The sequence below is a fragment of the Mixia osmundae genome (assembly GCF_000708205.1).
Source record: "Mixia osmundae IAM 14324 unplaced genomic scaffold scaffold_3, whole genome shotgun sequence".
Classification (NCBI taxonomy): Eukaryota; Fungi; Basidiomycota; class Mixiomycetes; order Mixiales; family Mixiaceae; genus Mixia; species Mixia osmundae.
In genome coordinates, this window is record NW_014575561.1 from 754,829 (window position 1) to 774,532 (window position 19,704).

The 19,704-nt window shown below is 55.0% G+C and overlaps 8 protein-coding genes across 8 annotated transcripts; 5 read left to right on the top strand and 3 right to left on the bottom strand.

The window, feature by feature from the left end:
- Positions 1-15: 15 nt before the first annotated feature.
- Positions 16-1,030, top strand: L969DRAFT_46102 (uncharacterized protein; the record flags this gene model as incomplete). The annotated part of the gene is made up of 2 exons (XM_014713926.1): positions 16-497; positions 550-1,030. 2 exons carry the CDS (start codon positions 16-18, stop codon positions 1,028-1,030), a joined length of 963 nt encoding a protein of 320 aa, XP_014569412.1.
- Positions 1,031-1,054: 24 nt separating this feature from the next.
- L969DRAFT_86040 (uncharacterized protein) lies at positions 1,055-2,883 on the bottom strand. Its single transcript, XM_014713927.1, has 6 exons — positions 2,592-2,883; positions 1,875-2,539; positions 1,688-1,827; positions 1,555-1,635; positions 1,376-1,505; positions 1,055-1,322 (listed from the first exon to the last, which is right to left on the bottom strand). The coding sequence occupies exons 1-6, from the start codon at positions 2,840-2,842 to the stop codon at positions 1,096-1,098; spliced, it is 1,494 nt and encodes a 497-aa protein (XP_014569413.1). The 5' UTR covers positions 2,843-2,883; the 3' UTR covers positions 1,055-1,095.
- Positions 2,884-2,985: 102 nt separating this feature from the next.
- L969DRAFT_46117 (uncharacterized protein) lies at positions 2,986-4,140 on the top strand (the record flags this gene model as incomplete). Its single annotated transcript, XM_014713928.1, has 4 exons — positions 2,986-3,246; positions 3,306-3,647; positions 3,700-3,913; positions 3,968-4,140. The coding sequence occupies 4 exons, from the start codon at positions 2,986-2,988 to the stop codon at positions 4,138-4,140; spliced, it is 990 nt and encodes a 329-aa protein (XP_014569414.1).
- A 3-nt stretch (positions 4,141-4,143) lies between these two features.
- On the bottom strand, positions 4,144-7,112 carry L969DRAFT_93347 (uncharacterized protein; the record flags this gene model as incomplete). Its single annotated transcript, XM_014713929.1, has 10 exons — positions 4,144-4,662; positions 4,712-5,042; positions 5,153-5,420; positions 5,474-5,764; positions 5,811-5,962; positions 6,013-6,479; positions 6,533-6,637; positions 6,689-6,757; positions 6,812-6,859; positions 6,915-7,112. 10 exons carry the CDS (start codon positions 7,110-7,112, stop codon positions 4,144-4,146), a joined length of 2,448 nt encoding a protein of 815 aa, XP_014569415.1.
- A 1,550-nt stretch (positions 7,113-8,662) lies between these two features.
- On the top strand, positions 8,663-9,324 carry L969DRAFT_93348 (uncharacterized protein; the record flags this gene model as incomplete). The annotated part of the gene is made up of 3 exons (XM_014713930.1): positions 8,663-8,852; positions 8,915-9,012; positions 9,070-9,324. 3 exons carry the CDS (start codon positions 8,663-8,665, stop codon positions 9,322-9,324), a joined length of 543 nt encoding a protein of 180 aa, XP_014569416.1.
- Positions 9,325-9,351: 27 nt separating this feature from the next.
- On the top strand, positions 9,352-12,378 carry L969DRAFT_617657 (uncharacterized protein; the record flags this gene model as incomplete). Its single annotated transcript, XM_014713931.1, has 10 exons — positions 9,352-9,419; positions 9,477-9,542; positions 9,651-10,157; positions 10,214-10,757; positions 10,814-11,077; positions 11,126-11,358; positions 11,411-11,562; positions 11,613-11,700; positions 11,755-11,775; positions 11,825-12,378. The coding sequence occupies 10 exons, from the start codon at positions 9,352-9,354 to the stop codon at positions 11,886-11,888; spliced, it is 2,007 nt and encodes a 668-aa protein (XP_014569417.1). The 3' UTR covers positions 11,889-12,378.
- On the bottom strand, positions 12,063-13,825 carry L969DRAFT_81677 (uncharacterized protein; the record flags this gene model as incomplete). The annotated part of the gene is made up of 2 exons (XM_014713932.1): positions 12,063-12,341; positions 12,389-13,825. 2 exons carry the CDS (start codon positions 13,823-13,825, stop codon positions 12,063-12,065), a joined length of 1,716 nt encoding a protein of 571 aa, XP_014569418.1.
- A 139-nt stretch (positions 13,826-13,964) lies between these two features.
- L969DRAFT_93351 (uncharacterized protein) lies at positions 13,965-19,678 on the top strand (the record flags this gene model as incomplete). The annotated part of the gene is made up of 5 exons (XM_014713933.1): positions 13,965-14,286; positions 14,343-15,816; positions 15,864-17,020; positions 17,068-18,862; positions 18,910-19,678. The coding sequence occupies 5 exons, from the start codon at positions 13,965-13,967 to the stop codon at positions 19,676-19,678; spliced, it is 5,517 nt and encodes a 1,838-aa protein (XP_014569419.1).
- Between the last annotated feature and the right edge of the window lie 26 nt (positions 19,679-19,704).

Sequence of the window (19,704 nt, forward strand, 5' to 3'; positions counted from 1 at the left end):
CCTGCTAGTAAAGGCATGCAGGAGCCTATACTCGATCATGCATCCGACATTGCTGCTCAGCCATCAGCAATAAAGACGCCGAATCCCTCGGCCTCAGACGCTGAAGAAGGCGATGCGCTGGATCTGGAAAGCCTGGACTTGCTCGACAAGGAGATTCCCCACGACAAGCTGCACAAGCTGGAAAAGATCGGCAGCGGGGGCTTCAAGGATGTCTATGCCGGTCGATATCGTAACGTCAAAGTCGCCATCGGAGACCTACGGGGCCATCTCACCGAAAATGATATCAAGGAGCTAGGCTTGCTGCGCGATTTGCGCCATCCGAACGTCGTGCGCTTTATTGGCATAAGCATACCGCCGACGCGCGATATCCCGTGCATGATCGTCACTGAGCTGTGTCAGAACGGCGACCTCTTTGATTATATTCGTAACGTACCTGCGCCTCCGCTGACGAAGATGATTGGCATCATGCTCGATATCGCAAAGGGCATACAATATCTGTGAGCGAAACGCTCTGTGCTCATTGGCTAGCTGACTGACCAGACCTCGCAGTCATAACCGGACGCCATCTATCATCCATCGCGATATCAAGAGCAGTAACGTCTTGATCACGCATCGCGGCGTAGCAAAGCTTACCGACTTTGGCCTTGCGCGAGTGAAGAACACGACGCGGTCCATGATCAAGTCGCTCGTTGGTACCGTCAATTGGCAAGCGCCAGAGCTATGGGTGGCGCATCCTCGCTACAATCAGACCGTCGACGTCTATTCCGCGGCGCTCGTCTATTGGGAAATTCTGACGTGGCATTTACCCTCGAAGAAGTACCCCTTCGAGGGCATGAACGAGCATGCGATCTATCAGGCAGCTGGCTCACAGAACCTGCGTCCGTCGACCGCCACGATGCGCAGGCAGTGGGGAGGCGATATTGTCGATCTAGTCGACACGATGTGGGACGCGAATCCTGCTAAACGACCTACAATCACCGGAGTGATACACTCCCTTCAGGCGCTCCTTGCTCTCGAGCGAGCCAGATGAGCTAGACTCATCATATGCAGACTCCCTCTGTACACGTTCTGCATTGCATCCTGCTTGCACGAAAGTCAAGAGAGTATTGCTTGCCATAGCTGCGCTACGTCCTGCTGGTCGTGTACGTGTAGACCCTCTTTTACTGCATCTATGCGGGACTGATCCGGTCCGTAGACTCGTGCCGCAGAAGAGAGCGGCCTGACCGACATGGATCTCCAGGCTGTCCATTGTGCCTCTAGCTGAGCTATCGAATCGTCCGAGGTTGCTACGGTCAGCATCCATAGCGCATCGTACCCGCCCGCTACACGTAACTCTGAGCAAACTCATTTACAGACTGATATCGGCAGGACATACCTCCTGGAACGCCGCCGCCGATCATGCCGAGGCATTGAGTCTGACAGCTGTCAAGAATGTCGGTCTGCTCTTGTGGTTCTATGGGGACGCCAGCAGCCTGTCCCATTGCTTTCATACTAGCTCGTATTGCCTGCCCGCGCTGCTTCAGCGGTAGGAGTGGCACATTGAAGCATGAATACCTTGGTCGTTGCAGCTGCATCGATGAAGCCTCCAAGAATGTCGTGATCTGCTGCAGAGATTGTCGTATAGCTCTCATGCCACTGGACGGATGGTCACATCAGCAAGGATCGCTGCTCTTGCAGAATCGCTCACTCTCGAGGAAGACAGTCTTCGCAAGGCGGCGACAACGGATGCATATGCTCGTGGACTGCGCTCGTAGCTTTCATTGAGATGCGAGAAGACATTCGCCAGATATTCGTTTAGCGAGTCCAGTTGCTCTATCCTTTCGCTGGCTGTAGCGCTGGTCAGAGATTCCAAGCACGTCTTAGACAGCACGTGCCTTCTTCGGGTGATTCGCGCATCCAGGTGAGGACCTTAGACACCATGCTAGGCGTGTGACTTCCCGTGTCCACGTCGGCGAGGCACAGGCAGGTCAAAGGCGGCAGGGCGAGTGGTCGCACTCTCGCGCATGTCTCAGGGGCATCCCACAATGTCCCTTGTCCGCCCTTCAAGCGACTTCTGAGCTGTGTACTCGGCAATCGCTCGCTGAGCACATTGTCGAGACAGGCTGGGTCAAATCGCGTGTAGATGTGCGAGCCCCATACGGCAGAGGAGACGTCGAAGCCGCTGCCAATCTTCCCTTGAGCTAGCGAGTGCGCATACTGTGCTACGTTATGTATGTAATGCTTATCCGACAGCGAGTTCGTCGGGTCGAGCTGGAGTAGATGTACAAGTATTGCGCCTACAAGTGACGTGACCATCGCCGCACTGGAGCCCAGACCGGTCTTGTGCACGGTCCTCAGTGTCTCTTTGAGCTTTGCAAACTTCTTCCCAGTAGAAGTGGATCCAGACGATGCCTGTCGCGGCTGAGAGTAGAAATCGTTGTCACCGACGATGTGGATCTGCAGATCCGGCAGTGACCAATTTCCTGGCCTGTCCGCTTGTACTACTTGTAGCGCAGCTCGTATAGCAGTCTCAACGAATGAATTCCTATCGCTCGAAGCTCTGATGCCAGCAAGCATCAGCACGTTGATGTAGTCTTGTACGCTTTGCTGACCCTTGGACCGCGATGCCTTGCAGCGAGATATGATCGTCCGACCACGACACTGCATACTGCCATTGTTCGCGCTCGAACTGGCTGGCTGTGACGGTGATGGTTGCTGAGGAGTGGGCAGCAGCAGTAGACGAGACGAAAGTGTAGAACCGTGATGTCGTGGCGAGGACCAGGCCTTGGTGGGCTCGGTCGAGGACGAGATAGCCACCTGCGAGGAGAACTTTGCCCGGACAGCTCACGACTGTCCTCTGCATACCGCTAAAGTGCTCAGGCCATCTGGCGAGTCGAGCGAAACCGCGACTCGTGCTTTGCCACGATGACACCACAGGCTTGACATCAGCCAGTCCGCCCATTTCTATAGGCCTAGGTGCCCCAAAGCAGTCCATCACGAGGTCATATGCTACCTCTGCATCACAGTCCGGGTTTCAACAGAAATCCGTCTTCATCGGTCAACACAGACAAGGGCAAAGGCAAAGGCAAACAACGAGCTTACGATGCTGACCCAGCTCAACAAGGCTCGTCCGGCGAAGCGAGCAACCAGCAAGACGTCGGTGGACAAGCGCTCGTGTTCAGTGTTCGCTTCACAGACGGCCTTACCGAAGATCTCCTTGATATCTGCATCGGCCAACGCGAGACCATCCGTGATTTGAAGCGGCGAGTCCGTCTGCTGATGTCTGCGCATGATCACCATGAGCTGAACGTCGCTTTGCTTGCCAGATAAGACTGCTGAGACCCACGATAGCTACCAGACGATTACGGTTGATACACATCGGTCGCGTGCTCACTGATGGCACACTGCTCGTACCGTGGATGCTGTCGCTCTTGGCACGCCAGAAGCGCCAAGAGGAGGAGACACAATCTCGCTTCATCGACGATGCACTCGACGTGGTCAAGCAAGTCAGATCTGCAGCGGCCACCTCACTCGAGGGCAGTAGTGCCCGGTCTGCCGCAGTCGCGCCTGAGGAGATCAAACCACTCTGGCTGCATTGTTCCGTCGGCGAAGAAGAGACAGAGATTGATGCTGCTGCCTCTACAACTGCCGATGCGACTATCACAGCCGTATGCTCTCATTATACTGCTACATTTCCTTGCTCATTGCTACATTGATCAGAACACTGCACAGATTCAGCCTTTGCAAGGGTTTGACAGACTAAGAGACGCCGGCTTCTCCGATGAGGACATCGATCGGATACGCAACGACTTCCGAGAGGAGACGGAGGCTCGGGGTGAGCGTTCTCTCGGCGATGACGAAGAGCATGCGCGAGCACTCGAAGACCAATGGATGGAAGGCCTGACCGGCCATGACGAAGCCAGTGCATCTTCGTGTGGGTCCTTGACTCGCGTCTGCAGCCATGAGCTGATGTCGCGGCTCTCAATAGCTTCTGTCGGCTCCTACTCTACCCTGTTCAAGGGACTGCTCATTGGCTTCAGCTTCCCCTTCCTGCCGCTCTTCTTCTTCCGAACACAGATCTTCTCCAAGAAGATGCAGCAAGCAGTCTTGCTCGGCTGCGCGTTCAACTTTGCATTTGGCATCCTACGCATGCTCGGATAGTTGTCATGCAATAAAGACTGGGCGCCCATTTGCAAGGCACCACAATAGACGTTTTCCTCGCAGCCAGTGATCCCCTCTATCTTGTTCCGGCTCATCTGTCAGCGCATCAAGGATCGTCCTTACTTGCAGCGCGTTCTCTGCAGTCGAGAAGACGCGGATCGAGTCGCCCATCTCTTTGCTGTCTGGATCGTGGTGAGGCGCAAAGAGGGCAAAGGCTTTCAGGCCCGCTATCGTGCAAGAATCGCACAAGACACGCAACATATCCCATAGCACAGTGAGACGCTGCGGCGTCCACATGATTGCGCTCGCGTCTCGTGAATACCGCGCCCAAGTGGGCCTGCTCGAGCTATCGACAGGACCTGCACAACCGCTGATGGGTAAGATCCAGAAGCCTTGCTCATTGTCGTTCGACAGCAGACTGTTGTGCTTGGAAGGAGATGCAAGCCATGCGAGGATGGGCGCCGGAGGCACATCGCTCCTCGGACTGTCTGGCACCAAGTGAGGTCTCGGCGTACGATGCGGCTGATAATGTGTATCAGTCATCGTCACAATGACATCCGACGAATCTCACTGGAGGTATGAACAGCTCGAGCATTCCTGTTCCATCTTGCCCCTCTTGCTGAGGAGCATCCTCAATTATACTCGCTTCTCCCGCATTTGCTGAAGCCAGATCAGCCAGAGCAAGTCTATAATCATCGTCAAGGGTGTGATATGGGTCTCCGAGGGTGTGGTCTGTCCGGAGTCGGCGCAAAGCCGCAGTCAAGTTGGCAATATTGGCGTCGGCGGCTTTGCGAGCTGCTCTTTCGCTTCCCTGCAGATCCTCCTTCCGCCTCTCCGGCGGCTCGTAGTGCCTTATTTCGAGCATATAGCTGCATCTGACCTCTAATGTATCAACAACAGCTCTGATCCATGAAGAGCAGATCAATCTTCGCGCTCCGCGTCTCCCTAATATCGTCGAGGCGCCCCAGCGCCATAGGAAGCATGTTGCCCATATGGTTGGGGCTGCCCATACTGCTGGTGCTGGCCGTACGGCTGTTGCGATTGTCCGTACTGTTGCTGTTGGCCGTACTGAGGCTGCTGGCCATATTGAGGCTGCTGACCATACTGAGGCTGTTGTTGGTACGCGCTCGGGATTATCGTCGGGCCTTGTCTGCCGAAGCCAGGTATATTTTGCTGACCGTAGCCCCCTTGGCCCTGGTGTCCCTGTGGCCCGCGATTGCCGAAGCGCTGGTTATTAGCAGGCATGCCTCGCAGGCCTGGCAATGCAAAGTCGTCCTCATCTGCACAAGCGCGAGGATGTCAGCACGCAATTGCGAGCAGAAGATAGACTTGCCATCTTCGTCTTTCGAGCCCATCTCCTTCGCCATCTCTACGCCCACATGGAATCGATCAAAGTTGTGCGGCGTGCCCGGCCGACTGCGACTCCAGAAGCGAGTCGAATGGTCATTGCTCGCGCTCGCAAGGATGTGTCCATTAGGATGGTATGCGAGTCCCCAGACGGATTGGTCGTGGGCATATTCGAGGTAGTCACGCGGCGCAGGATCGTCAACGGTCCACTGGATTATGCTACCATCGTATGAGCCTGTCGCCAAGAGATCGTGATGAACAGGATGCCAAGCCACAGCTGCGCACTCATCAGTCTTGCGCAGAGCTTCGTGTAAATCATGTACCTGTGACTTCAGACTTGTGACCCTTGAAGGTCTGTAGCTCCTTCATCGCTCTGATGTCGTAGATCTTGACTGTCAGATCCTTGGAAGTCGTCGCGAGCGTATTGCCATTTGGATTCCAGCTCATAGAGGAGACTGTGTTCTTGTGCATGTGTCTGCAGCACTCATCAGTCCGAATCAGCCAGCCGATGCGCAGTGAACGGACGATGTCTGCAGGCATTGACTGCTTCGTGGGTCCCAGAACTTGACGAATCGATCCTTCGAGCCAGACGCAAGCAAGCCCTTCGTGGGATGCCATTTGACGCATTTCACGTCCCAGAGATGTCCCTCGAGCATACGCTCTTCCCTCATCTCGTCAAAGTTCCATATCTTGATCTTCTTGTCATCCGAGCCGGTCGCAAATCTGGCATCATTGGGTGCAAACGTGACGTCTCTTATCGGTTCCTCGTGAGCCTGGAAGACTTGCAGGTTGTTCATGTTGGTCTGAAAATACTTGATTGTGCCATTGTGGTCTGCAGAGACAAGCCATACGCCCGAATGAGACCATTCGAAAGCGCGTACGGCAGAGTCGTGTGCTTGCAGAATCGTCTCAAAATTGAAGGTCAGACCGGACCACAGCGTAAACTCGCCGCTGGTACTACCGGTGAGCAGTCGACGGCCTTCTGGAGTCCACTGTGCTGCGAAAGTCAGTCGCGCGTATGTTCAGCTGAAAGCGCGCGACCTGCCTTCAGTGCGTTGACGGGCGAGCGGATCTTGTTAGTGGCCGTATGTACATAGCGTGAGCAAATCGACTGGGCCGCGTTCGCAGGTGTTGCATGAGGCGGCAAGAACTGTCAATTGCGTTGGAACTCATCTTCCGCGGCAGACCGCTCAAGACTGACCTGACAGGTATAATTGGGATTCGGCCGCATGTATTGCTCATCGCGCGAGCTACATTGCATTCCTCTCAGCTGTCACGCACGTTTGTCAGCCGTTGCGAGACAGAAAGGTCTGTCAGAGCTGACCAGCTTCCACCGACTGAGCCCGCCATAGAAATCCACCGTCTTACGGGGCTGCGATGCGTAGCGTCAGCATTGATCCACCCGGATAGCATAGCATATCTCGCACTCGAACCCGTCCTCGAGACTTTGCTTCGCTGCTTCCGGCTGCCGCGGCGAGATCTAGTCGACGCTGCTCGTCCTCTTTGAACTCTCTGCTGACAGGCACGGGATCATCGTAGAGGTGCGTCGGCTTCCACTCAGTATCGGTCTCTGCTGGCCGCATGACGCCATTGCGAGGCAATAGGTTGACTAGCCCCTTGTCCATTGTCTGCTGTCCGCGATTATCTGCACCGACGGCTGGGTCTCGTCGAGCCCCACAGTGTCCCACTTTCTTCCCCTTGCCGATGCAGACATTGAAATCAAGCCGCAAGTAGGCAAGTTGTACATGTGTAATGATGCCAGCGGGCTCAACACCTCACAAAGCAAATCAGGCTGTGCAAGGCCTTGCAATGGTGACTGCTCTATGCAATAGGGAAAGCAACAGCATTGGATGGCGATGACAGATACTGTGAGCAATGGAGCACGAGCATGTCACCATCATTGCTTGCCCCAATCGCCACTAAGCTCTCGCAACTCATCAGCAGTGCAGCGTGATGTTTGCGTGTATGCAAAGGTGTGCATGAAGTCGCCTGCACTCTTTCCCTTGAAGCTGAGACACGGACACGAGTGAGACGATCGGATACCTCGCCATTCTCTCCCAATCAATACTTCGACTCGTTCTCATCGTCCGCCGGTCGAGCTACGTCCGCCTCGTCCATCCGGCGCTGGACTCATAACCTTATCGCTAACCTCTCCAACATCGTGTATTTACTCGGCCTTGTCGATAGAAGCTTGTGAATGTCAGTCTTCTAGAGACATCACAGACTGCGAGCAGACTCTCTGTTGCCTCCGCAAGGCCAGCATTGCTAGGCTGTCTGCTGAGGATAGATGGGCAGGCGGGATGTGGGGACCACGCGTGTTTCGTGGGACTGCCGAATCCTTCACGATCGGTCGCGTTCGCAGGCTCGCAGCGGACGATAAAACGCGCCCAAATATTTTGCTATACCGCGCAAGAAATGGCCGACAAATCGCCTTTCTGTCGANNTNATCAGGTNAGTTCTCTCTNTGTGAGNAGGCGAGAAAAGAGAGGGAAGCCTGTGGNAGGCGAGCGATGGATNCGCGNTGATCTGAGCNGAANTCTCTAATATGCGGTGACCNGAGAGCGAGTCGCTTAAGGATAGAGAGATGCAAAGGATCGACCGAGATAGCCGCCTTCGACTCGCCCGACTTCACCCTTCGTCGCTCGGCAAGTCAGGACGGGAGCGAGCGTACTGCGATAATGCCTNAACANGCGAGCGGGCGCTCCCTCCAGTCCTGGTCAGTCATCTCTTTTGCTGAGCTCTCGAGTGACATCGCTAATGCTCGGCCTGCTCTGCGGGTCTCTGGTTGCCCGAAACGTGCGACGATGATCACTTTGATCCTCACAACTCGCGCGACGCTCTCAGATACCGTGTCAAGGCACACACGCGCCTCTTGCTCGGCCTCTATCGAATCTGTTTCCCTCAGGTGGTTGAGCGAGCAATATTGCAGCTTGTACGTCAATGAAGAATGCACCTTCTGCAATCGTGCTCGTCGTCAATCTGAGATGTGCTTGTCAGCGGTTGTGACCAGTCTGCGGTATGCGTCTCGCAGACGGTTCTGATCGAGCTTGCACGTTTGCCTTGCTGAGCTGTATACTGAGACTTTGAAGCGGTCTTATTCCAAGACGGCATCACTCGAATGCGGACTATCTGGAGACGCGACTTTGCTCAGATAGCGAGTGAGCAGGCAGGGGCAATGACGAGCAGGGGCCAGAGTCTGGCACCGGGCGGGTATGCAGGTCCCAGCAAAGGGACGACGCCTGTCCCCGAGGGCGGCACGGCGAAAGAAGAGCAAGCGCCGCCTGTGTTCGTCCATCCGATGACGAGCTTCGATGCCCAAAGGGGGAGAGTCAGAACGGCCAGACGAGGCATCTTCAACAAAGACTGTGAGTCGCTTGGAACTCGGTAGCATTGTCTTTGCCGCTGAAGTGGAGAGCTGACCTCACAGTACCCGCTATGATGTACGGGTTCGGTGACGATGCTCACCCTGCCAACGATACTGTCAATGTGCTCGAGGACATCCTCGTCGACTATATCGCCGATGTCGTTCGTCACATCACACACACACACATGCAGCACAGAGGAGCTAAGCATACATGGCAGTGCGTCGCAGCCCATCGAGTATCAAAGAACAAGGGGAAACTGCAAGTGGACAACTTGCGATTCGCACTGAGGAAGCCACAACAGGCCAAGCAGCTCGCAAGAGTGGAAGAGCTGCTCGTCATGCAGACCGTCATCTCGCAGGCCAAGGGCAATGCCGAGGGACTCCAGACTTATGCCGAGGAAGAGGATAAGATTGCTCAGCAGCAACAGCAGGCCGAAGCCCTCGCGCGACTCACCAAACGCACCGGAAGATAGCCTCTCCTGCGTACAGTGACCGATATCATGCACTGCTGGTCAAAGACAGAGCCCAATAGAAGGTGGACTGCCTCCGCGGCGCGCGCCTTGCAGTTGTAGCGCGCCCATTCGTCCACTGCCAGGCACTTTTGAGCCTGTTAGGACCAATGCAGGCTCAAGCCAGCAGATACACATTCATGGCATGGTGCAGCTGTTGCGCTAGGCTCAGGCTGCGCTAGGTCATCCTGTTATCATGCAAATCTGTTTGTGCTCCGCATCGAGTCGTTCGCGTCTCTGCGCCTTTTCATAGCAGCACACGATCGAGCAACTCTGCGCGAATTACGCAGGCCTGTCGGCTTGCAAAGGACGCCGATGGAGCCTGTGGCGTCTACGAGTAGCAGCTCGGGAGACGAGAGCGCTCAGGGCCAACGCTTCGGCGCCCGCCCGAACGGCCCAACGAACGGCATCTCATCATCTGCCTCTGCGGCGAACGCGACGGATCCGTCCTCTCGCATCCCTCGCTATGGCAGCAAGTTTAGCTTAGAGGAACTGAATGGTGCGGCCAGTCACTCGTCTGCGCCCGTCTATGTCAACGGCGGAGGCTATCATAATTATCCGAGTAGGCAGTCTGCATCGCCTTACAATGGCCTGCAGGCGCCCTATGACGATCTGAAATCTCTGCCAGGAGGCGAGAGCAAGTCAGCAAGACGATCGAACAGCGTCTCGCTCTCCGGTCAGCAGTGGTCGGCCATGACGCCCGCAGATTTTAGAGCGCTCCTTGCGAGTACCTGGAGAGCGCTCAAGCGGGACTGGGACGAGGGACGAGGCTTCAGAGCATGGATTCTAGAGCTACGGTCAGTGATGCTTGGCCTGAGCTTTCTACAATACTCATACGAGCGCGTTGGCTCAGGACGAGGCCTAACACAGCACTGCGGCGGCCGTTTGCAAAGAGCTTGGGCAGATTACCGGCTTGGCTCATCTACTCTACCCTTGCTGTCATCATCTTGTTCTATCTGCGTAGCTCGGGTCGCCAAGCTCGGCAGAACACCCACAGTGAAGCAGAGCGGTGGCTTCAGCAATTGCAGATAGACCGCGTCGTGCCTCGTGGCGAGCGACGCACGAGAGCGCTAAACAGCTATCGGAATCCGTATGGCTTCATCGGTCTCGTCGATCCCTATGCAGGTGGCGTCTTCAACCCCTCCATTCTCGTCTTGCCAGATACCGTCCCGCTCGAGAATCGTATCGTCGTGGTCGCAAGAGGAAGCGAGGGAATAGATGTAGTAGAAGGAGATGATGTGCGATGGGAGACCGTCGTTGGCTGCTTCTTGCTCGAGCTCAAGCGACCCAGGCTAGGCTTGCCTTACCTAGCACGCGAGAGCGATCTGTATACCCTCAACCTGCCAGCGGAACGTAAACCGTCTTATCAGCGATGCGACAACAAAGACTGGAATGTGGTGCGTCTCCATTGCTCTCAGCAAGTCTTCGCTTGCTGAGGCGTTGTGCTGGACAGTACATCGGGGCAGAGGATCCTCGCTTGTTTATCACCGACGACGGACAACCACTCCTGATTTATTCGCAGACGGGCAACGCGCCCATGATCTGCAGAGCCATCTTCATCATCGACGCCCGCGTCGTTATACCCGGCTTGAAGAGTGCGCTCAAGAAAGCAGGCTACAATCCGCCGATCCAGTTCAAGAACCAGACTGACTTGATAAGGGAGGACCAATCTAATATCGAAAAGAATTGGTCACCTTTCTTGGGCGACTTCAATGAGGTTGGCCGTTCGGGACTTTCAATACACCCTGAGCTAAAGAGAGTGCAGCTGTACTTCCATGTCAGCCTCGTGCCGCAGCAGATCTACAAGTATGTGCCCGATCTGACCATGCGCAAACTATTACCGCACTCGCCCGAGTCAAACTGTCTGACCGATCTGCTCGGCGCTGATCTCGGTCACACCCACCTGCATCACGCAACACCGCTCATCCGTGCCACACTGTGCAATCGTGGAGAATGCAAGCCGACAATACATAACACCGTCCTCGTTGGGCTCATACAGTCAGCTCCTTCTGGTTCACTGCCACTTGCTCGCTCATATTCTGGTGGACAGCGTCAAGTACCATCCGGAACCGTACCTCTACTACGAAAGGAGAGCGGTCACCTGGAATGTCACCTCACCATTCGAATATCTCAGCGTCAGTCCACCTTTGACTTATATGGGCACGAATCAGGCCGACCCCATCTTCACGGTCTCGGTCGTCTGTAAGCCGACCAGTGCGCTGCACCAAAGTCATGCTGAGCCATGTCTGCAGGGGATCATCCTTCGTCCAAAGGCGGAGGACTTGGGCTCAATCATGGCTTCCTGGACGACCGCATGATCATCAGCTTTGGCGTAGCAGAGTAAGCGACGTTCTTCAGAAGAAGCTGCAATATAGGCTCATGATGTGTTTTCAGCTATGGCAGCGGCTACATCGAGTACGCGATCGTCCTCAGGCTTAGCGCGCATACTGATTTGCACGTGCAGTGTGGTGGCAGGCGATGTACTAGCTGAGCATACCATGTGCAAGGCCAGCACGCCGCTCTGGTGAGATCAGACGATGATGACGACGTGAGACTTCTTGCAATTTCGACAACATAACACTGGCATGCTGATACCCTGCAAAGCAGCCGATGGACTTTGTTTGCGGCTCGTGGTAGTGATTAGCAGTAAAGCAAGGGTGTAATTCGCAACTTGTATCATAGACAATGCACGAGATGACTTTTTACGCGTACTCCTGACGCAGCTTGACCTTCTGGATCTTGCCTGTTGACGTTTTGGGCAGTTCGGGCACGATGATGACGACATGAGGGCGCGCATAGCCAGAAAGCTTTGTTTTTGCGTACGCTTTGAGCTCAGTCTCGAAAGCAGCATGGTCTGGCCATCTCTTCGGGTCCCGCAGGACGACGATAGCGCAAGGCCGCTCTCCCCACTTTTCGTCCTTTTTGGCTATCACGGCGACCTCTAACACGTCCGCGTGACCAGCCAGAGCATTCTCGACAGCCTGCTCAGTCTTTCAGCTCGATCTGGCGGGGATAAAGTGCGAAGTACCAGAGTGGAGATGTTCTCGCCGCCCGAGATGCAGATGTCCTTCGCTCTGTCTTTGATATGGATCACACCATCCGGGCCTCGCGATGCAAGGTCGCCAGAATGGAAGAATCCACCGGCGAAAGCCTTGTCTGTTGCCTTCTTATTGTTGTAGTAGCCTTGCATGACGATGTTGCCCCGTATGGTGACCTCGCCGATCTCCTTGTCGTCTGATGCAATTTCCTCGAATGGACCGAAGTCAGGATCACCTCCCTCGACGACTTTGACGACTCGGGCTTCGTCCGCGTTGAGGAAAGACTGCCCTTGACGGGCTCTGAGTGTGTAGCGCAGATCATCGTCGAGGTCATCGTGTTCTGGCAGAGGATAATTGATAGTGACCGGCCCGAGCGTCTCTGTGAGACCGTACGAGGAGATGACGAGAATGTTGATGTCCTCCATCTTCTTGATGAGCGACGCTGTAGGAGCTGCGCCGGCCAGCATGGCCTTTACAGGTCGCTCCAGTCTGCGCGCCTTGGGATGATTGACGAGACTAATGCAGACGGTAGGCGCGGCGCAAAAGTGAGTGACTTGGTTTCGGGCCAGCATATCGTGAATTTCGTCATACGTCCCGACGCCTCGTATGCAGATCTGTCGGCACATGGCAGCTTGACAAGCATAAGGGAACTTCCAGCCGGAGCAATGAAATTGTGGCAGCGTCCACAAATACGATGACTCTGGCCTCAGGTTGGTTTCATGCGCATTTGACAAGGCAGCCAGGTAAGTCGATCTGAGCGATGTGAGCACGCCTTTCGGTCTGCCAGACGTGCCGCTAGTCCAGTTGAGGGAGATGCTGCGGTGCTCGTCTGCCTCTAGCTCAAGGCCTTGCCAGCCTCGTTGCTTCAAGCTGATCTCGCGACCGCGCGCAAGCATAGTCTCAAAGGCATCACCGGCTTCACCCTTGCAGACGACGACTTTTGCAGACGTTCCTTCGACGAGATGGGCAAATTGGTGATCGACCACGACGAGCTTGGCACCAGAGAATTCCAGTATGTAGTCCACATCGTCCTTGGCGAGTCTGATGTTGATCGGAGATACAATGGCACGTGCAGCAGGCACAGCTTGTAGGACAGTAGCGATAGTGGGCGTATTGGGTGCGAGAACAGCGACTCTGTCGCCCGTCGAGATGCCCGCGTCCTTGAGCGCGTAAGCCAAGTAGCTGACCCTCCTTGCAAATTGCGCAAACGTGAAGCTCTGCTGCTTCTCCGGATACCAGATGGCTTCCTTGTTGGGATACACTGATGCTGAACGGAGCAGAAACGTCACTGGATTGAGCGGCGAGTAGTTGACTGGCAAGTCAGATGGCCAATCAGCAGCCCGGAAAGGGCCCTCGTGAGCGACATCGCCGCTCGTCAGATGCGATCTGACGCTCTCCAAGCGTGCCTGTGAGCCAGACGATGGCATTCTTGATGTGGTGAGCCTGGAGGAAAGTGGGCCAGAATGCGGAGCAAGTCGCGCTTCTATCGATTCTATCGGTTACGTCGTCGATCTCACACGTCGCTGTCCCTGACGAGGCGGCACGGGCCATGTGTCGCAGACGTGAATGACGACCAATAGTCCAGGGCCGAGTGCTCCGTCGAGCGAGTGCTTCATCAGGGTTCGATTGAACAACATCGACACCGTACAGACGCCGATCAAGCAATTGCCTCGAGAAACGAGCTTCAATCCTGACAATGCTCGAACGTCGGGTATACCCTTCATCACTCGCTCGACGCCATTCCTCTCTGGTGGACAAGAGCTCGACAAGGTGCCCGAGATTCGCGTGTTCGGCAGTACAGACCAGGGACAGCGCTGTTGCGTTCATGTTCATGGCGTCTTTCCGTATGTCTTTATACAATACTCAGGCGAACTCGATCCAGAGATAGGCGAGTGAGCTTCAGATGCCATTCATCGCTGTGGCTGACGTGACCGCCGCGAGCAGTGAATTCGTACATCCGTCAGTTGGGCAGGACACTCAATGCTGCCATGGCGAAATCATTCAAACGCGAACAAGACCGGAAAGTGCAGGAGCAATATGTCGGCTTCATCTGTCTCGTCAAAGGCGTGCCCTTCTACGGCTTTCATATCGGCCAGCAATACTTTCTCAAGATCTATTGCCTCCAGCCACGACACATGACGCGTCTCTCCGCCATCCTGCGCAGCGGCAAGATCATGAGCAAGCCAGCCGACAAGGCGTCTGGAGCAAAGTCGCAAGGCTTCGAAGTCTTTGAGGCCCACATCCCCTTTCTGCTGCAATTCATGCTCGATCACAACCTGTACGGCTGTGATTGGATCGATCTTGAACGGTGCAAATTCAGAGGCGAGCTACCTATCATAAACATCGATTCTCAAGCATCTGCCAAGTCAGGCGACTCACACGTTTCCAACAGGATCTACTGTGAAGGGTCTGTGCCGGAGGAAGCGTTGTATCCTGTCGACAATAGCCCGGCCAAGATCTGCTACAGTCAGCTCGAGATCGACGTTCATGCTTGCGACATCATCAACAGACGTCGTGTCGAGCCTCGATTGCTCCACGCCGACTTTCGCGAGCTGCTGGAAGCTCCGTACGCTGAGTCTCAGAAGCTTGTGCATAGCGTCAAAGAGCTTTGGAAGGAAGAGGCCTTGCGTCGTAAGGAGCGTGGCGAAGACGGGCCGGAGGATATCGCGAGTTATGCAGGTGGCGGGAGACTCTTCGCACGCGGAGAGCAGCCACATTGGGCTGCGGAAGACGGCTGGCGCAGAGCTATCTTCAAAATGATCGAGCAAGACAAAGTCAAGCCTGCCTCCTTTGAGAGCTTTGTCAAGAAGCCGAGTCACTTCGATGGCCTGATACTTACTGCTTTCGAGTCTGTCACTGCTCTCTTTCCAACCCGATTACGTCAGGATCAGCTCACCAACAACCCATTTGGTGTCTGGGCTCCCAAAGGCGTAGGTGTCGAGAATAGACGAGAGCAATCTACTGCTCCCTCCAGGAGCACGTTGCGAGGTCGATCACGCTCCGTCTCTGTGCTGCCTGACGATTTCGACGACGTCAACTGGTCAGACACAGAAGGTGACTTCAATCATGTGGAAGCACGCGAGCACAGCGATCCAGATGTGCTGACGGATGATGGAGCTATGCCCGATGAAGCCGAGGAGGATCCGCTGCCACCTGATGAATATGGCTCGCCGCGCAGATTCCATAAAGCACGGGCAGAAGACGTGATGATGGAGGACGCTGCTGCCGAGACACGTCACGCACTCGACGACGAAGATAATGCTACCCCGCCACCTCGCTCCTCACAAACGCAAGGATCAAGTGCAAGTCCTTCGCCAACCAAAAATGGCTTGCGCGCTACCTTGCACAAAAACGGCTACCTTGACGTATCTCCGATCAGTCTGCATAAGAAAGCGCTGCGTGATGCCGCACAGGCCAAGTGCGTCTCTCAGTCTTGCGAGACTACCCTTCTGATCGGAACAACAGATTGTCACAGGGCGATGGCACTCCAGCTCAAGTCATGTCGCAGTCTGCTTATTTTCGGAACAAGACGCCTAGTCCCCACAAATCGAAGACGAACGCCTTTGGCGGCGCAGCACCGATGATCTCGAGCGACAATCTCAAGCATGCTTTTCAGAGTGAAGCCAGAAAACCAACGATGCCAGGGGAGATCTTACCATGGAATGTCAAGCCAAGGGGCCAGCTGGGCCGGTATTTTGAGAGAGTAGACCGTCCGCGTGTCGAAGCGACTACAGTGCCAGAGGTTGCTGAAGAGGTCGATCTGTTAAATGTGGAACAGGTACGCACGGTACATGATCCATCACCGCAGACCTCCAGTGTTACCTCATCCGATAGTGCCGCCATGCCGCCGCCTCAGCAATCATCGGGTCCGGTCCACACGTCAACTTCTGAATCCGATAACGGATCGCCGGATTATCTGATGCCGTCACCGACACCAACAGCCCGCCCTCTCGGAGCATCCACACCAACGCCGGAAACAAATCCGAGCCTGACCGATTCTGCTGTGTCTGAGCACTTCCCTGCACTTCCCGCATCACCCCGTGCCACAAAGCGCGTCAAATTCAGCTCACCCTCCGTTTCGTCTGCCGAACAAAGCGTCAGCACGCGAGCAAAGTCAATCACACCAACGAGCGCGCCGGCACTTACGCACAATTCTCTGCAATATGCCGAAAGCGCGCCTACCACAGAGGACTTGCGCCTCTCGCTTCAGTCGCATAATATGAAAGATAAAGATTGGGGCCTGCCCTTTTTCTCTGTCATTTCGGACGTGCCAGAGTCTACAAAAGAATATGCTGGCAGGCGTTTCCATGTTGGCGGTATCACCCGTCGATATCTGAAAGACTTTCATCATTCATACAGTCGGGACAAACGTGGCTCTCGCCAGCATCAGGTCTTGCGGTGGGAATATGGCCTTGCACCGCCCAGCAAGTCCGACTGTCTACAGTCTTTGCGTGACGCCAGTCCCTCCCTGCAGGATGCGAGAAAAGCAAGGCGACTCGCTTCTCAAGTCGAGGGCCCCACGCAAGCTAATCGCTTCGGCTTCCGCTTTCAGCAAATCAAATCGACCGAAGGAGTCGATCGAGGCAAGCAACACATGGACTGCCTGTCGATCGAGCTACATGGTCCGCACATAGCCGCCTGTGTGGAATAACACTGACTTTATGACCAGTCAATACACGAGAGCGAATGAGGGTTTCAGCGAAAGAGAATGGCAAAGCCATGAAGCCCGTCGATGAAGCTGAAAAGCTTGCCGACGAAGTCATCGAAGACCCTAAGACTCCTCAAGACCCCGATCACGATACTTTGCGACCAGATCCGGAGCATGATTCGATCGAAGCACTGTGCTATTGCCTGCAAACTGAAGATCCGTCAATTCTCAGGAATGGCAGACTGCCCTCGACTCACATAGGCATGATCGTCGTCGAACAGGCTGGCATTGACTTCCACCGTCTGGGTTTTGGCGATGTCGTCATTGACGTCGTGGAAGACGAAGGCGCGCTAATCGATCTCTTCATAGATAAAGTCCAGCACTGGGATCCCGAGATCCTGGCGGGCTTCGAGGTGCACAAATCCAGCTGGGGCTACCTTGTCGATCGTGGCAACGTCGCACACGGCCTTGACTTGGTCAAGATCTTCGGGCGTGTAGATACCCAGAGTACCGGCCGCAATCGTGGCAAAGAGGATGCATGGGGCTATAACCACACGTCTAGTTTGCGCTTTACTGGGCGACACGTCTTGTGCATCTGGCGAATATTGCGCGGCGAGCTGGCGCTGACACAATATACGCTCGAGAACTTGACATTCCATGTATTGCAAGAGCGCACGCCTCACTATACACACAGGACGCTGACTAGATGGTATACTGACGATTCGCCTGCGCATACCGCGCGTGTGCTACAGTACTGGCTACGCCGCGCCTCCATCGATATAGAGCTGCTCGACGAAGCTGAGATCATTTCTCGCAACGCCGAATTCGCTCGCGTCTTCGGTGTTGACTTCATGTCGGTTCTGACTCGCGGCAGTCAATTCAAGGTCGAATCGTTCATGTTCCGTGTCGCCAAGCCAGAGAGCTTTCTGCTGCTCTCGCCTGATCGAGTGCAGGTCGGCAAGCAGAACGCAGCTGAGTGTCAGCCTCTTATCATGGAGCCTCAGTCCGCCTTTTATACCGACCCGGTGCTTGTTCTTGACTTTCAGTCGCTCTACCCCTCCTGCATGATCGCGTATAACTACTGTTATTCGACCTGTCTTGGCCGTGCCGGTCTGTTCAAGAACACGACCAAATTCGGCACCACAACGCTCGATCATCCAGCTGGGCTGCTCTCGCTGCTACAAGACGAGCTCATTGTGTCGCCAAACGGTTTCGTCTTTGTCAAACCGCACGTTCGCAAATCGCTCTTGAGCAAGATGCTGAGCGAAATCCTTGACACGCGCTTCATGATCAAGAAGTCGATGAAGCTTGTCAAAGACGACAAGGCGCTCACCAAGATGATGAATGCCCGACAGCTGGGTCTCAAGTTCATCGCCAACGTCACGTATGGCTACTGCTCGGCCACATTCTCCGGCCGCATGCCTTGTGTCGAGATAGCCGACGCCATTGTGCAGACCGGCCGGGAGACGCTCGAACGCGCCATGTCAACCATTCACGCCAATGCAGCCTGGGGAGCTCGAGTCGTGTACGGTGACACAGACAGCTTGTTCGTTCATCTGCCGGGCAAAACCAAAGATGATGCCTTTCGGATCGGCCGGGAGATTGCTGCCACAATAACTTATCAAAATCCTAGGCCTGTCGAGCTCAAATTTGAAAAGGTCTACTTGCCCTGCGTACTGCAAGCTAAGAAGCGCTACGTCGGCTTTAAGTACGAGAACGAAGAGGACGAAGAACCCGTCTTTGATGCCAAAGGTATCGAGACGGTCCGACGCGATGGCATCCCTGCTCAGGCCAAAATGGTCGAGAGCTCGCTCAAGTAGGGGCTCTCTGTCGCACATCGCTGCATGAGCTTACTTTTTGCAGGATCTTGTTTCGAACACATGACCTCTCGCAAGTCAAGGAGTACTGCTGTCGACAGTGGCAACGCCTGCTCGACGGCAGGGTCTCGATTCAAGATTTCACATTTGCGAAAGAAGTCAAATTGGGATCATATAGCGACAAAGGCATACCGCCGCCTGGGCCAGTCGTGGCGGCTGTTAAGATGCGCAAGGACCATCGAAACGAGCCCCAATACGCCGAGCGGGTGCCCTATGTGATGCCAATCTCTGATGGTCGCACTCAATCGCATCGCGCGCTCGCACCGGAGGCTTTCTTGTCCGGTAGACGCAAGCGCCTCGATGCTGAGTACTATATCACACGAATGTTCGTGCCTGCTCTAGCACGCATTTTCAATCTCGTGGGCGTTGACGTCAATGCTTGGTACACGAGCATGCCAAAGACACTTCGCCTGAGTACAAAAACGGACCAGGCCAAGGGGAAACAGACGATGGAGGAGCACTTTGTCAGCGACCGGTGTCCCATCTGTCGCCGACCAGGTCATCGTAACGGTGTTTGTGCTGCCTGTCGAGCCGATCCAAGCAAGACAACTTTCGAGGTCTTGTCTCGCGCTCATCATGCAGAGAAGCGACAGGTCGAATTGCGACAATTCTGTGGCTCGTGCGCATCACTCCCCCAGGCTGAGGTGATCGAGTGCGACTCACTTGACTGCCCGACTTACTATGCACGTCTAAGGAGCGAATGGCAAGCCCAGGATATCCACGAGCTCGGTCTGATGAAGACCCTGCAATCATGAAGCATCACTAGGAGCATGTATGTACA

Excerpts from the sequence above, each read along its gene's own strand:
- L969DRAFT_86040 (XM_014713927.1), bottom strand. The coding sequence starts at position 2,842 with ATGCAGAGGACAGTCGTGAGCTGTCCGGGCAAAGTTCTCCTCGCAGGT. Across the intron at positions 2,540-2,591 it reads CAAGGCATCGCGGTCCAAGG|AGCTTCGAGCGATAGGAATT; the intron begins GTCAGCAAAGCG and ends TGCTGGCATCAG. Across the intron at positions 1,828-1,874 it reads GCGCGAATCACCCGAAGAAG|CCAGCGAAAGGATAGAGCAA; the intron begins GCACGTGCTGTC and ends CCAGCGCTACAG.